Source organism: Chrysochloris asiatica, unplaced genomic scaffold (genome assembly GCF_000296735.1).
Source record: "Chrysochloris asiatica unplaced genomic scaffold, ChrAsi1.0 scaffold00023, whole genome shotgun sequence".
NCBI classification, from domain to species: Eukaryota; Metazoa; Chordata; class Mammalia; order Afrosoricida; family Chrysochloridae; genus Chrysochloris; species Chrysochloris asiatica.
In genome coordinates this window covers 16833409-16848085 of record NW_006408541.1, presented here as the reverse complement: position 1 = coordinate 16848085, position 14677 = coordinate 16833409, and the positions used below count along the sequence as shown (strand labels likewise).

General features: G+C 41.7%; 1 protein-coding gene across 3 annotated transcripts in view; it reads right to left on the bottom strand.

Annotated features, from left to right (window-relative positions):
* The window catches only part of SLC13A3 (solute carrier family 13 (sodium-dependent dicarboxylate transporter), member 3), a 136058-nt gene that overhangs the window by 38925 nt on the left and 82456 nt on the right, over positions 1 to 14677 (bottom strand). For 2 of the 3 annotated variants that reach the window (XM_006839221.1, XM_006839222.1), the window contains 2 exons: positions 11685 to 11751; positions 3849 to 4034 (listed from right to left, as the gene is read on the bottom strand). In XM_006839221.1, coding sequence (XP_006839284.1) covers positions 3849 to 4034; positions 11685 to 11751 — 253 coding nt within the window. The remainder of the gene's footprint in view (positions 1 to 3848; positions 4035 to 11684; positions 11752 to 14677) is intronic. The other variant, XM_006839223.1, reaches the window with a different exon arrangement.

Genomic DNA, 14677 nt, shown 5'->3' with positions numbered 1-14677 from the left:
CTTGCAGAATGTGTCTTTTGGTTGTTTAAATAATTATATATTTCTTAGTGTTTTTGTGTTCGGCTCCAAAAAAACCCCCCATAACAACAACAACAAAAAACAAAACAGAGGGAATAGAAGCAAATACTGTTGAATGATGATACACGGAGGAGATTGTAATCATTGCAATGAAACAATGAGTGTAAAACCGATATTCTCCCTGTAATCTATCACTCAATTCACAATAAAAACTTCAAAACAATAATAAAAAGAATGCATGTGTTGGAGAAGGCAAAAAAAGTAGGATATAAAATATGTATTCTTTCATCGAAAGTATAGGAACACAAACCCATTCACAGACATCATACAATAAAAAAAAACCTATTGACAGTTATTGTAAAACAAATGAACAAACATAAATATTCATAGTTAAATCCTATTAGTGGGACTCTGGGAGATTATTGTCTTTCTTTGGCTGTATTTTCTTAAATTTCTATAAGGAACAAGTATGTCTTTTGTAATAAGCCAAAAAATTAACAAATTAAAAAAACTAGAATATCATTAGGTGTATGGCCAGTCACAATTTTCATAATAGCAAAATAAGTATTAGAAGAAATGAAAACAATCAAAATGCCCATTGCTAAAATATGACACCCAAGATGGAATCATTTGTAGCTATTAAAAATTAGTTTTTTCTTTTAAAAAATGATGAAATATATAAACAGTATGATGACAATGGAGTCCTGGTGTGGCGCGGTGGGCTAATGCATCAGACTGCAAAGTCATTTGAACTGCAAGGTTGGTGGTTCAAGCTCACCAGCTGCTCCTTGGAAACCCTATACAGGGTCACTATGAGTCAGAACCGACTCGACGGCACTTAACAACAACAACGATGGCAATGTTGAATATATACATATATTGAGTGTATTGTGGTTGTTAAGTGCCATTGAGTCAATTCTGACTCATAGCGACCCTGTATAGGGTTTCCAAAGAGCAACTGATGGGTTTGAACCGCCAACCTTGTGGTTAGCAGTCCAGTGCTGATCCTACAGCGCCACACTAGGATGTACATAGAAAAGACTTAAAGAAAAGGTATTTCAAGTTTTTAAATTTTTCCTCTACATTTTCTGAGTGTCCTACTTATATCATTTATAATCTGAACAAAGTCATGAAGTACATTTGGGGAACAAAAGTTAGCCATTTCCCCATATCTTCAGACTCCTCAGCTGGAGGCCAGAACTTTATATTACTTGGTATTTCTTTTAAACTACTTCCAGACCATAGGATCCACAATTAAATGTTGACAACAATTTGCATTTCACTTGTATCTAATTTACTCAAAATGTTTTCTATTTCCACTTATAGCTGTAGTATTTTCTTCTTAATTCCTTTTCAGGTTGGAACAAAGTCACATCAGGTGGGCAGGCAGCCTGAAAACTCTCATCCCCACTGTCCCCATCCCCAACTTAGAACTTGCCTGTGTTATCTCCCCTGGCCTCCAAAGCTTATGTCTTCCTGACCACCCCAGGGATGTGTACCAACAAGCCCTGATATCAAACTCCCAGCTTCCTTCCAGCAGACGGACACAGCTAGTTTGACCTCTAGTGGCCTAACAGGTTTTGGATTCTTTAGCCAGTAGCATATACAGAAGTTGGTCAACACTGGAGGCTAGGCTGAATACCAAACACTTTGTTGTCATGTTGCATTTTGCCAGAACCCTGTGATAATAGAAGATTGTGACGAATCCTCATTTCACTTTGTGCTTAGGAAAGTTGTTGAACGGTCAAGTCCGTTCCAACTCATAGTGACCCTGTATAGGGTTTCCGAGGAGTGGCTGGTGGGTGGGAACTGCCCAGTGCTTATCCAACAGCGCCACACCAGGAAAGTAGCTTACTGCAAATAACATCCTTCCCATATGACTGAAATAAGGCTCACAGATGCCCCCCTTGTTTATCTGTGACAAGTAAGACACAGCCTTGCAAATTGCCATCCCTTGAATCATAAACGACTAACTGAATTGCTTGTCCCCTTTGACCCATAAGAAACAAAATGCTTACTAACCAAAATTGTTATAATTCTCTCCTCCCAAGTCCCTGGACTTTGCCCACCCTCAGTGGGCTCACATACAAGGGGGATTCCAAAAGTTCATGGAAAAACTCCTTTATTTTTCTATTCCATTTTTTTCATGAACTTTTGAAATCCCTTCATAAGCTCCTTTAAGATCCCTCAGCATGAAACATTCTGATTCACTATCCAGTAATGTCCTGGTAGAGTCCTGGTGTGGCGCTATGGGATGAATCACTGGTTCAAAGTCACCAACTGCTCCTTGGAAACCCTATACAGGGTCACTATGAGTCAGAACCAATTCAATAGCACTTAACAATAACAACAATGTCCTGGTGTGTTGCTGCAGCATAAAGCAGTGGACTTCAAGGTCAATTTGAACTACGAGGTTGGTGATTCAAACCCACCAGCCGCTCCTCAGAAACCCTATATAGGGTTGCTATGAGTCGGAACTGACTTGACAGCACTTAACAACAACAACAACAATGCCTACCTGCACATCTCACTTTCCAGCTTTCTTCTAGGCTGGTGAACTCTCTCCGTTTGTATAAAAGGTAACATTTCTGCCCTATTTCTTTGACCCAACTGCAGATCTTATGGGCAGGATTCTCCATGGAGTTCCCCTCTTCTATGATTATAGGAGGGACCTCTTCCTTTCCCCCTTTTCTTTCTGAAGAAAGCTTTTCCCTGTCCAATTTTGGATTTGTTTTTTGACAATGGGTGGTCTGGAAATTTTTCCCATTTGCATTCATGTAAACAAATGAACATAGGATGCATCTCTGCTACAAAAGGACCTTAGAAATCCAGACTTTGAAAAAGCTGGGGTCTTAACATCTTAGAAATGGAATCTTGAAATGCTGGAATGTTTCAGATCTTAGAACTCAAGAGGCATCGACAAGTCATGCCATCTGAGAATCTTATTCTCTTATTTCCACTCCCTGGGAGACGTTGCCTGAAAACATGTCACATCCTATCCATCCTCTGTTCTGAACTCTCCAGCGACTCCCATCTTATTTAGAGAGTTCGCTGGAGTCCTGATGGTGGGTCCCTAAAGGGGTCTGAGTCTGGCCTCCTTTGACCTTGTCTCCTCCCATCTGCTGCTCAGCCAGCCAGATCATCTTGCTGTTTCCTCAACCTCCCAGGACTGTTCCCAGCTCAAGACCTTTGTACAGCAAGCCCCCAGATTAGGAACATCTAGATTTATAGACAACTCAAACTTGCCCTTTAATAGGACATAAATTTGTCCGTACTTTGAAATGACTTTACTGACCTCATCTCCCAATAAATTCTTCATCATAGTCACTGTCCCTAGCTGTACCTGAAGCTTTTAAATCATTGAAAAGACATTCCAGCCTTTTCTTGCATTAACCCAATCTATTCACGGCCATTGAGTTTATTCTGGCTCATCGTGATCCTACTTTGGGTTTCCAAGTTTGTAAATCTTTCTCCCTCAAAGTGACTGGTGGATTTGAACTGCTCACCTTGTGGTTAGCAGCCCAACAGCTCACTATGACACCAGGATTCCTTTCCTTGAACTAAAGTAAGGCTGAATAAGAACTGTACCCACCTGTTACAATTGATCTACACATTTGACTTAGTCATCGTTAGGAATGGGACCACCTGTACTGATTATTCTTGCTGTCGGTAATGTTTTTCCTGCCTATGTCCACATGACTCACTCCCTGACTTCTAGATCTCTGCTCAAATGCCGTCTTATATGAGTGGACAGCCTGATTAGTCTATGTAGCATACACACCTGTCACTTTATCAAATCCCTAGTGCTGGGTAGGGGACCCTTGCGTTACCTCTTGAGCTGGCCGAGAAGGATGAGGTTGGGGAGAGTACCCGTGAGGGTGGCAGTGCCCCCGATGCTGGCTGAGTATGGGATGGAGATGAGGAAACCCTTCCAGATGTTCCTGCGATAGTTTTCTTCCTTCTTGGAGTCAGCTTGCAGATCCAGGGGGACCTCCACTTCCTCAGCGCAGTCTTTGCTTTAAACAAATCCAAACAGCAGCTATTCAGAAGAGACTTGGGATTTCTGGCCTCCTAGGGAGATAGGTCTCAGACACACACTACTGGGACACTCGGGGAGAGGTGGAGGAGAAAGGTGAAATGATCTTCTAAGAAATGTTTGATGCAGCGCTTAAAACCTTTGAAAAAATGGGCACCTCCTTCAGCCAATTTTAACTTGACCAATAAATAATTGGTCAAGTGTTTGAGGTAAGGGAGTTCACGATGGTATTAAGAATAACTTAAAATGGGAAACAACCGAAATGCCCATCAAAAAGGGATTGTCTAAATAAAGAGTACCCTTTTTCAGGATGGAACACCAATAAAGTTTTTTTTAAATGATGCTGTAGATGAGTGTTTATTAAGATGCTAGATTCTACTACACAATAAAGTGGAAAAAAGCAGGTCACAGTACTACTTAGCTTTTAAAAAAAACACACAAAACTATCCACATATTTTAGGAATATATGAGTATTATGCAAACTCAAGAATGGTATGCATGAAACTGTTTGGGTGTCTTTCATGGGGTGAAATTGTAGATCTTTTTTTCACTTACTGGCATTATATGGGGTATTTTCTTTGTAAAGTTAAAGAATTCTAAAAATGAATGCAATGAAAAAATATTTATTATAGAATGATGATAATGATGTTAATAGATTTATTGAAGTGAAAAGATGCCAGTATATACCATTAAGTGAAAAAGTAGGTTACAAAAGAGCATAAATAGCATTATCAATGTTTTTAATTTAAAAAACACATTTAAGTATATGAGGGGGCTTCAAAAGCGTGTGGAAAAATTAAATGAAAAGATACTGTAATTTCCCCACAAACTATCTCTGGCATGGAGAGACAGTAAGAAAATCTAAAACGATATCCACTTAACTGTCTTTAGTGCTATCTCTGGAAGAGACATGCTAAATACATTTCTTAAATTTTTTTTTATTGTGAATTAAATGGGGTTTACATAGTAGATCATCCATTTTACATTCAACAAATCATATCCTTTGCTTCAATACAATGATTGCAATCCCCTCCATGAACGATCAGTTAATACTATTTAGCTCTATTCCCTTTAACTCTTGCACTCCTCCCTGTGTTTCCCACTGTCTTCATCTTTCCTATGCCAACTTCTCTCATACATTGTCTTCCTCATCACCCATGTTAACACGTGTCTACGCTATAGCCTGTGAATAATTTTCCCTCCCTTCCTTCCTGTCCCCACCATAACCATCATAGTAGGTTTCTTTTATCAAGAAAACCTTCTTTTAATGTTTTACAACAGTGATATCAAACAATATATGTCTTTTTGTGATTGACTAATTTCGCTCAACTTAATGTCCTCCAGGTTCATCCATGCTGTGAAGTGTTTTGCAGATTCATCATTATTCTTCAACACTGGGGAGTATTCTGTTGTGTGTATGCACCAAAGTTTGTTTAATCATTCTTCTGTTGATGGGCATTTAGGCTCCCTTCATCATTTGATTTTGTCTCTTGTAGATGACATATTCAAGGATCCTATTTTTCTTATTCAAGGAGCTCTGGTAGCGTAGTGGTTATGAATCAGGCTGCTAATCTCGAGTTCAGCAGTTCGAAACTACCAGCAGCTCTGTGGGAGAAAGATGAGGCATTCTGCTCCCGTCAAGATTTACAGCCTCGGAAACCCTATACAGGGTCTATATGAGTAGGAACCTACTCCATAACACATAACCACCACCACCACCACTACCATTTTGATATTCATTCTGATATTCTCTGTTTCTTGACTGGTGCATTTAATTCATTTACATTCAGTATAAATATCAATACATATGAATTGATTCTGTCATTTTGTGTGTGTGGTTTTGGTTTTTTCTTTGTGTGTGTGTGTGTGGTACTGCTGATTACTTTATTCCACATAATTTTCTATGCTGAGTTCATTTTATTTTGTTAATGTTCTTTGAGGTTACCCTATAACTTACTAATTTTTTCCCCAATTTAAAACAGGCTGATATATCTTAAAATCTACTTGATTTCCTTGTCATTTGGAAATTCTGTATCTACACTATTCTCTCTTTTTGCTGTGTAGTTGACTTCATTATAAATTGATATTTCTGGTTCCCTATTTGGTATGGATTGCATCTCAATGTCAAGAAAACAAAAATCCTCACCACTGGACCAATAAACAACATTCTTATCAATGGAGAAAAGATTGAAGTTGTCACGGACTTCATTCTTCTTGGATCAACTATCAACATTCGCGGAAGCAGCAGTCAAGAGATCAGACGACGTATTGCATTAGGTAAATCTGCTGCACAGGGACTTTTTAAAGTGTTGAAGAGCAGAGATGTCAGCTTGAGGACTAAGGTGTGCCTGACCCAAGCCATGGTATTTTCAATAACCTCATATGGATGCGAAAGCTGGACAGTGAATAAGGAAGAGCGTAGAAGAATTGAGGCCTTTGAATTGTGGTGTTGGAGGAGAATACTGAAAGTGCCATGGACTTCCAAAAGAACCAATAGATCTGTTTTGGAAGAAGTGCAGCCAGAGTGCTCCTTGGAGGCCAGGATGGCTAAGCTTCGTCTCTCATACTTTGGACATATTGTCCGGAGGGAACAGTCGCTGGAGAAGGATGTCATGCTGGGTAAGGTGGAGGGTCAGAGAAAAAGAGGAAGACCCCTAATGAGATGGATTGGCCAGGTGGCTTCATTGATGGACTCAAGTGTGGCAGCGGTAGTGAGGTTGGCCCAGGATCGGACATTGTTTCGTTCTGCTGTGCATGGGGTCGCTATGAGTTGGTTCCTACTCGATGGCACCTGACAACAACAACAACATTTTCAGTCTTGTAGATTTGTTTTACTTTAAATACTTCTGTATCTGGAATGGACTCGGTGTGGCACCATAGGATCAGCACTGGACTGTGATCCACAAGATTGGCAGTTCAAGTCCACCAGGTACTCCTTGGAAACCCTATACAGGATCACTATGAGTTGGAATCAACTCGACGGCACTTAAAAAAACAACAACATATCTGGATTGAGTTCTGGGTGTTGTTGTCTACTGTTGTTGGTTCTCCGTTCAAAGAACACCCTTTAGTACTTTTTTGCAAAGTTGGTCTAGTTAATATTAATTCCTTTAACTTCTGTTTCTCTGAAAATGTCCTATTTTTACCACCATGTTTGAGGGACATGATTCTTGGTTGGCAATTTTTTTCCTTTCAAAGTTTTGTATACATATCATCCCACTGACTTCTTGCATGCATGATTTCTGCTGAGAAATCAGAGCTTAGTCTTATTTATTCTCCTTTGTAGGTAACTTTCCGTTTTTCCCAGCTTGCTCTTAGTATTCTTTTCTTGTCTTTGGTTTTGGAAATTTTGATTATGATATATGTTGGTGATTTTCTTTAGAGATCTATCCTGTTTGGGGTTCACTCAGCTTCTTGGGTGTCTATTTTCTCATCTTCCATGATGTTAGGGAAGTTTTCTTTCAACAATTCTTTAATAATTTTCTCTGTGCTTTTTAATGTCTCTTCCTATTCTGGAATTCCAATCACCTGTAAGTTATTCCTCTTCATGATGTCCCACATAACTCTTATGTTTTCCTCAGATATTTTCATTCTTTTTTTCTGATTATTCTTCTAGCATATTAATATTGAGATATTTGTCTTCAAGAGCACTAATTTGGACTTTCATTTCCTTGAATCTACACTCCTTTGTCATTTCTGTGTATTGCCCATTTCTGAAATCTTAGATTTCTAATCCAGGATGTGTATTGTTCCAATATTTGCATTTATTTTGTCTGTTTATTTTTGAAGTGTCTTCCTGAATTCTTCTAACCTTTTTTCTGTATTTTCCTCAATCGTTCTGTCAATCCTTTGAAGGTACCCAGATATCATTGTTTTGAATTCTTTTTCAGTTATTTCCATTACCTTTTCTTCCTCAGAAACATTTTCTGGCTCTGCCTCTTGATCGTTTATTTGAGCCATTCTCACATTTCTTTGTGTGAGCTAAAATTCTCTGTTGTCTTCAGGACATTGTGGTGGTGTTGATGATTTTTATGTTGCTGTCTTCTTAGGCTCTCACCAACTGTCTCCTGTGGGTGTAGTTAGAGAATGGGAGCGTGTGCACCGTTCACCATTGGCTCAGGTGGGATAGGATCTGGGATTGGCTCTTTCCCAGTGGGTGGAGCTTCAGAGGGTATGGTTGTGGTTTAGATGTATGGGCATGGTTGCTGTCTCCTGTATGGTGGGAAATAGGAAAAAGCTCCCCCCATACACTAAAGAAAACAAAACAGAATAAAAAACAAGCAGCTGGCAATGAAAAGAGAAAATAATAAGGGCAAAAATAAAATCAGGCAGCAACCAGAAAATACAAATATAATAACTAAAACTAGAACAGAAAGGCAGGAAAATGGAACTATGTAAGAGAAAAAAATACAAGGAAGAAAAAATTTAAAACACTTTAAAAAACAAGGAGAGGCAAGATGAAACAAGAGAGGAGAGAGTAGTACAGAAAGATCAAAAGGAGGGAAAAAGGAGAGGAGAAATGGGAAACAAACAAAAGAAGGAAAACCAAAAGCAGAGATAGAAAGAATAAAATTTGAGGCAATGGAAAGAAAAGAAGAAGAAAGAAGAAACAATGAAAGGAAAAAAAGGAACAAAACAAAAGAAACAGTGCAACTGTTGGACCTGGAGAGGAGAAAACTCTGGGGGTTCCTGAAAGCCAAGGAGCTCATGAGGTGGGTGCAGGAGGGATGTGACAGCAGAGGTCCTGGTCCTAGAAGGAGTTCCTATAGGCCTAGGTGTCATCTACGTTCAAGGCACTCAGTCCAGAAGTAGCTCATGGAGACCCTGATGGAACTGGTTTCAGTCTCTTAGGACCACAGGGCAGCTGGGAGCAGAGTTATGAGGGTTTCTGTCAGACTGATGCTGATCTGATGGCTCTTTAAGTACTGTATGTCTGGAGCTGAGCCTGCCTGAACCCAGGCACCAAACAGCACTGCTGGCCCCAGTCTCACATTGGCATGGCTCACAACCATGTGGTGCCGAACTCCCAGAGAACAGGGTTTGTACTGGAGGCTTATGAAAGTGGAAGTTGGCCACATCTCTGGTCACCAAGGCAGCATGGGTAAAAAGAAGGGATTGCAGCTTTCCTGTCAATTGTGTGAATCTACTCTGCCAGGCTACTACCACCCTCTGTTGTCAAAGCTGCTCACAGAGTTCAATGTGGTCATACCACATCTGGCTGGCCTTTCTCTGGTCAGTACCTCTCTCAGTCCCTGCTCAGCTTCTCCTCCCAGCAAGCACTCAATCTCCCTCTCCAAACTTTTCTTGGAAGTTAGGGTTCCAGGATTTTCATCTCTGTCTGTTTCATTTGATCTCTTGTACCTGTGTTATAGAGGGTCCGTGGAGTGCGTCTGCCTAGTCCGCCATCTTGCCAGAAGTCACTGAATGCCTTTTTCTTTTTGCTTATTTTCTTGTTAGCTGTCATCAAGTATTATGATTTTAAAACTGCCCTTTCCTACCCACTAGCCCCACTCTATCCCTCTTTCCTGCTTCATTCTCCTCCATGGAACTTGACAGCCATCTGGTATCCAATGAATTTTACTCATTATTCATTTCTTGTCACCGGACTGGGATTTCTGTCTGCTCATTGCTGCATCCCCTGCACCTAGATCAGTGTCTGAGTCATCATGCCCCCAACCCACTGCCATTCTAGGGTCATCCACTCACAGTGACCCTAGAACTGCCCCACAAGCTTTCCAAAACTGCAAGTTGTTATGGCGGCCGACAGCCACAGCTTTCTCCAGAAGAGCAGCTGGTAAGCTTGAATCTTGAACTGCTGACCTTTTGGCTAACTGCTGAGTGCTTTAGCCACTGTGTCACCAGGCTCGTAGTCAGCTCTGGGTGAATATCTGTTGAAAGACTGTAGCACAACTGGTCAATGCCCAGCACTGCCATGGTCAGGTTCCATTAGTCCCCGCTGTGCTCCTTAACCACCGCTACATTAATAACAAGCGCTACCATCTGTACTGGAGCACAGGACAAGGTTGGTGGTTCAAATCCACCAGCTGCTCCTAGGAAACCCTATCCTGGGTCTTTATGAGTTAGAACTGACTCAACAGTACTTACACAACAACAACCATCTGCACTTGCATGGTTTGGGTACCCTGCTTTATTGACCTTATCATAGTAATTCTCAAAACAACCCTAACTGAGGCTCAGAGAGGTTAAGGGACTTATCCAAACCACACAACTGGTAAGTGGAAAAGCCAGGATTCTGTCTGACTTCAAATTCATGGTCTTAACAACTCTGCCATAATGCAGAGGATATTGAAGATTACAGATGGTGTCAATGTGAAGAGGTGTTTTGAATCATATTAAACAAAAGTTTCCATCGAATTGATTCAAACGTGTGTCAGAGTAGAACTGCTCCATCGGGTTTTTAATGACAGTTTTGTGTGAGGTTTTTTGGAAGTAGATTATCATACCTTTCTTTTAAGGCATTTCTGGGTCTCTGGGTAGACTCAAACCTTCAACCTTTTGGTTAGAAGTTGAACGTGTTAACTATTTGTATCACCCGGAGACTCTTTCCAAGTCATGACAGGGTGAGGGATTGTAATTGTCTCATAGGATTGTTTTTTCCCTTAGAGCTCAGGACCCTCTCTGCACCCCTCTCCTCCTTCACTCCTTGACCATGTAGTCTGCCCTTTCCCGATCTCTCGCATGCCCTCTTTCAAGGGGAAAGCAGCTACGATTCTCAACCTCCCCAGCAACATGCATTGCTATGCTGGAGTCACTGATGCAGCTACTGCGTCAGCACAAGTCATTGAAGGCCTTCCTCTTTTTCACCAACCCTCTCTTTTACCTAGCAAGATGTCCTTCTCCAGGGACTGGTTCCTCTTGATGACATGTCCAAGTAGGAGAGATGAAGCTTCACCCTTCTCGGTTCTAACGTGTCCCTCCCCCCACCCCCACCCCTGGCTCCCTGAGTTGCAGTTAGTAATCACTTCAATGTCACTGAACTACAGCTGTGCTCCTGGGAGGCTCTGATGGAGGGGAGAGATACTCTGGAAAGAACTCCAGCAGGGAAAACAGTTGTTTGTTTACATGGGGGTTTCCTTCACATAGAAGGCAGGCTGCCCACAAAGCTCTTCTATTCTGTCCTCTGGAGGCCTGTGAATCTGAATGGACTTCTCGGCGCACAACATCTCAGCCACTGGGCACCAGACCTTTTGAGGGACTTAATGCAGTCTGTTGCCCTTTCTATACCTTTTATACATATTTTAAAGGAAGCCACAGAGGCCCATAGAGAGCAAGGTGACTTTTCCATAAGATAAGCACCGACTGTCAACCACCAGACTGGTAGTTCGAACCCGCCAGCTGCTCCTTGGGTTAAAGATGAGGCTTTCTGCTCCCGCAGAAAAATTTACAACCTCGGAAACTCTATACAGGATCACTATGAGTCGGAAATGACTCGATGGCACGTAACAACAGCAACAACAAAGCAAAGGCCCTTGCATGGTGGAACTTAAACATTAGGTCATTTGGAGAAAAACCGGGGGTGGAAAGAGCATAGCTTGCAGCCACTGAAGTCTTGACCACTTTGCGGCTCTAGCACTGACAGGTTCCTCCATGAATGCCACCAGGGACTCACTCTTCTGTGCTGGCGAAAAATTGCATCTCCGTGGGCACGGTGTGCAGACCATTCCTCTGGGCTGAAGCTAGGAGGAAAGAGAATGACGTCTTTAGTGGAATGCAGAACATGGGACAAGAGTGTTCATCAAAAAATTTCTTCAGTGGGGAGGGATACAAAGGTAAGAAGTGACTGGCTTACAAGCTTTCAAGAGGGAACCTAGATCCACAGGGTGGGGAGGAAGGTAGAGTCTCCAGTGAATAGTTTCCAGCCTGTCCAAGAAGGGCTGATGAAATGAAATGCAGATAGGTCTCTTGTGATGCAATAGTGAATAATTGTTATCAGGACTGATTGTGAGGACTGGAAATGTAAAAGTGGACATTTTGTAGCAAGGAGGGGAGTGATTAACTTTTCAGTCTAGGAGTGGAAGGCCCTGGGACCATCAATGGAGAAAAGCAGAGAGCGGGACCCTACCCAGAGAGAAGCAGTGATACCTGAGATGGAGGCAGAGAAGATAACGTGAAGAGATGGAGCAGCTGGGGACTTTAGACCCAGAGAGGGAGAGGGGCTGTGTGCTGAGGACCGTGTGTGTGTGTGGTGGGGGGGGGCAAGCTTGCAGGGTATACCCTTTGGTTGGGTGATGATGCATGGACGGGATGGTAACTATGCCAATGAAACGATGTATGATAGAATGAATGTAAAACTAATGTTCTCCCATGTAAACTATCACACAATTCACAATAAAACATTTGTTTAAAAAAAAAAATCTTCAACCTTGTAGCTACATGACCAATGGACTCACAAAATAAGCACTAGTAAGTACTGTGCCCCTTTAAAAGACCACCTATATGAGACCCAGCAGTCAATAGTGACTTTAAATCAAAGATGAGACTGTAAGGAGACCAGGAACTAGAAGAACGGCAACAAAATGCATTGTGACACATGTAACCAAGGTCATTGAGCACCTTGTGGAGAAATTGTTGAATGGGGACTTAAACTGTTGTATAAACCTTCACTGAAAATGCAATAAAATATTTGAAAACAGACCAACAAACTTCTTCTGGCTCCCCTCCTTGTCAAGGATCCCATATTAGTCATTGAATCCAAATATAATTACATAATTGAATGTATTCATTGTATATCCAAATTGAATCCAAGTATGTGTGTGGCACTGTGAGTTAATGCACTGGACTACAAAGTCAGTTTGAACCACAAGGTCAGCAATTCAAGCTCATCAATCATGCCTTGGAAACCCTATACAGGGTCGCTATGTATATATATATATATATTGGTGTCCTGGTGTAGTGCTGTGGGTTAATGTGCTATACTGCAAAGTCACTTTGAACTGCAAGGGTGGTGGTTCAAGCTCACCAGCTGCTTCTCAGAAACCCTATACAGGGTCATTAAGAGTTGGAATAGACCGATGACACTTGACAACAGCAATATATATATATATTATATATATATATTTTAAGGAGCTCTGGTAGCGTAGTGGTAATGAATTGGGCTGCTAACCTCACAGTCAGCAATTCGAAACTACCAGCTGTTCCGCAGGAGAAAGATGAGGCTTTCTGCTCCTGTAAAGATTTACAGCCTTGGAAACCCTGTACAGGGTCGCTATGAGTCGGAACCAACTCCACGGCACACAACAACAACAATAACAATATATTTTTGGATCAATAGGCTAGGCAGATAATATGTTGAGTTTACACACACACACACACACACACACATATATGGAGTCCTGGTCTGGTTCAGCCCTGGACTGCTAACTGTAAGGTCAGTGGTTCAAACCCACCAGCCATTTCTCAGAAACCCTAATCAGGGTCGATATGAGTTGGAATCAATTTGATGGCACTTAACAACTACATATATATATGTAGCTGTTAAGGACTTGTTATATATATAACAAGTGCTAACATCTGCACTCATATATGTATATGAGTCCTGGTGGGTAGGATAAGCACTGGACTTCTAACTGAAAGGTCAGTAATTTGAATCTACCAGACACTTCTCGGAAACCCTATACAAGGTCATTGTGAGTCAGAACTGATTTGATAGTACTGATGTAGTGCTGTGGGTTAATACGCCGTTTGAACTGCAGGGTCGGCAGTTGAAGCTCACCAGCCACTCCTTGGAAACCCTATACAGAGCCGTTATGGGTAAGAACCAACTCGACGGCACTTAATAACAACAACAAAACTGTTTAAACTGCAAGGTTGGTGGTTCAAGCTCACCAGATGCTCCTTAGAAACTCTATACAGGGTCGCTATGGGTCAGAACCAACTCGATGGCACTTAACAACAGCAATGATCTCAACAACATATATATACATATATATGTGTGTTATGTTATGTTAAATGCTGTTGAGTCGGTTCTGATCCATAGCAACCCTGTATAGAATTTCCAAGGTGTGGTTTGATAAGCTTGAACCACCAACCTTGTGGTTCAAACTAACTTTAAGTCCAGCACAGCTACACGCACACACACACACACATATTTGCATTGGGCAAATCTGCTGCACAGGAACTTTTTAAAGTACTGAAGAGCAGAGATGTCAGCTTGAGGACTAAGGTGAGCCTGACCCAGGCCATGGTATTTTCAATAACCTCATATGGATGCGAAAGCTGGACAATGAATAAGGAAGATAGCAGAAGAATTGATGCCTTTGAGTTGTGGTGTTGGAGGAGAATACTGAAAGTGCCATGGACTGCCAAAAGAACCAATGAATCTGTTTTGGAAGAAGTACAACCAGAGTACTCCTTGGAGGCCAGGATGGCTAAGCTTCGTCTCTCATACTTTGGACACATTGTCTTGAGGGAACAGTCGTTGGAGAAGGATGTCGTGCTGGGTAAGGTGAAGGGTCAGAGAAAAAGAGGAAGACCCCTAATGAGATGGATCAATCAGGTGGCATCATTGATGGCGTCAAGTGTGGCGGCGGTAGTGAGGTTGGCCCAGGATCGGACATTGTTTCGTTCTGCTGTGCATGGGGTAGCTATGAGTGGGTTCTGACT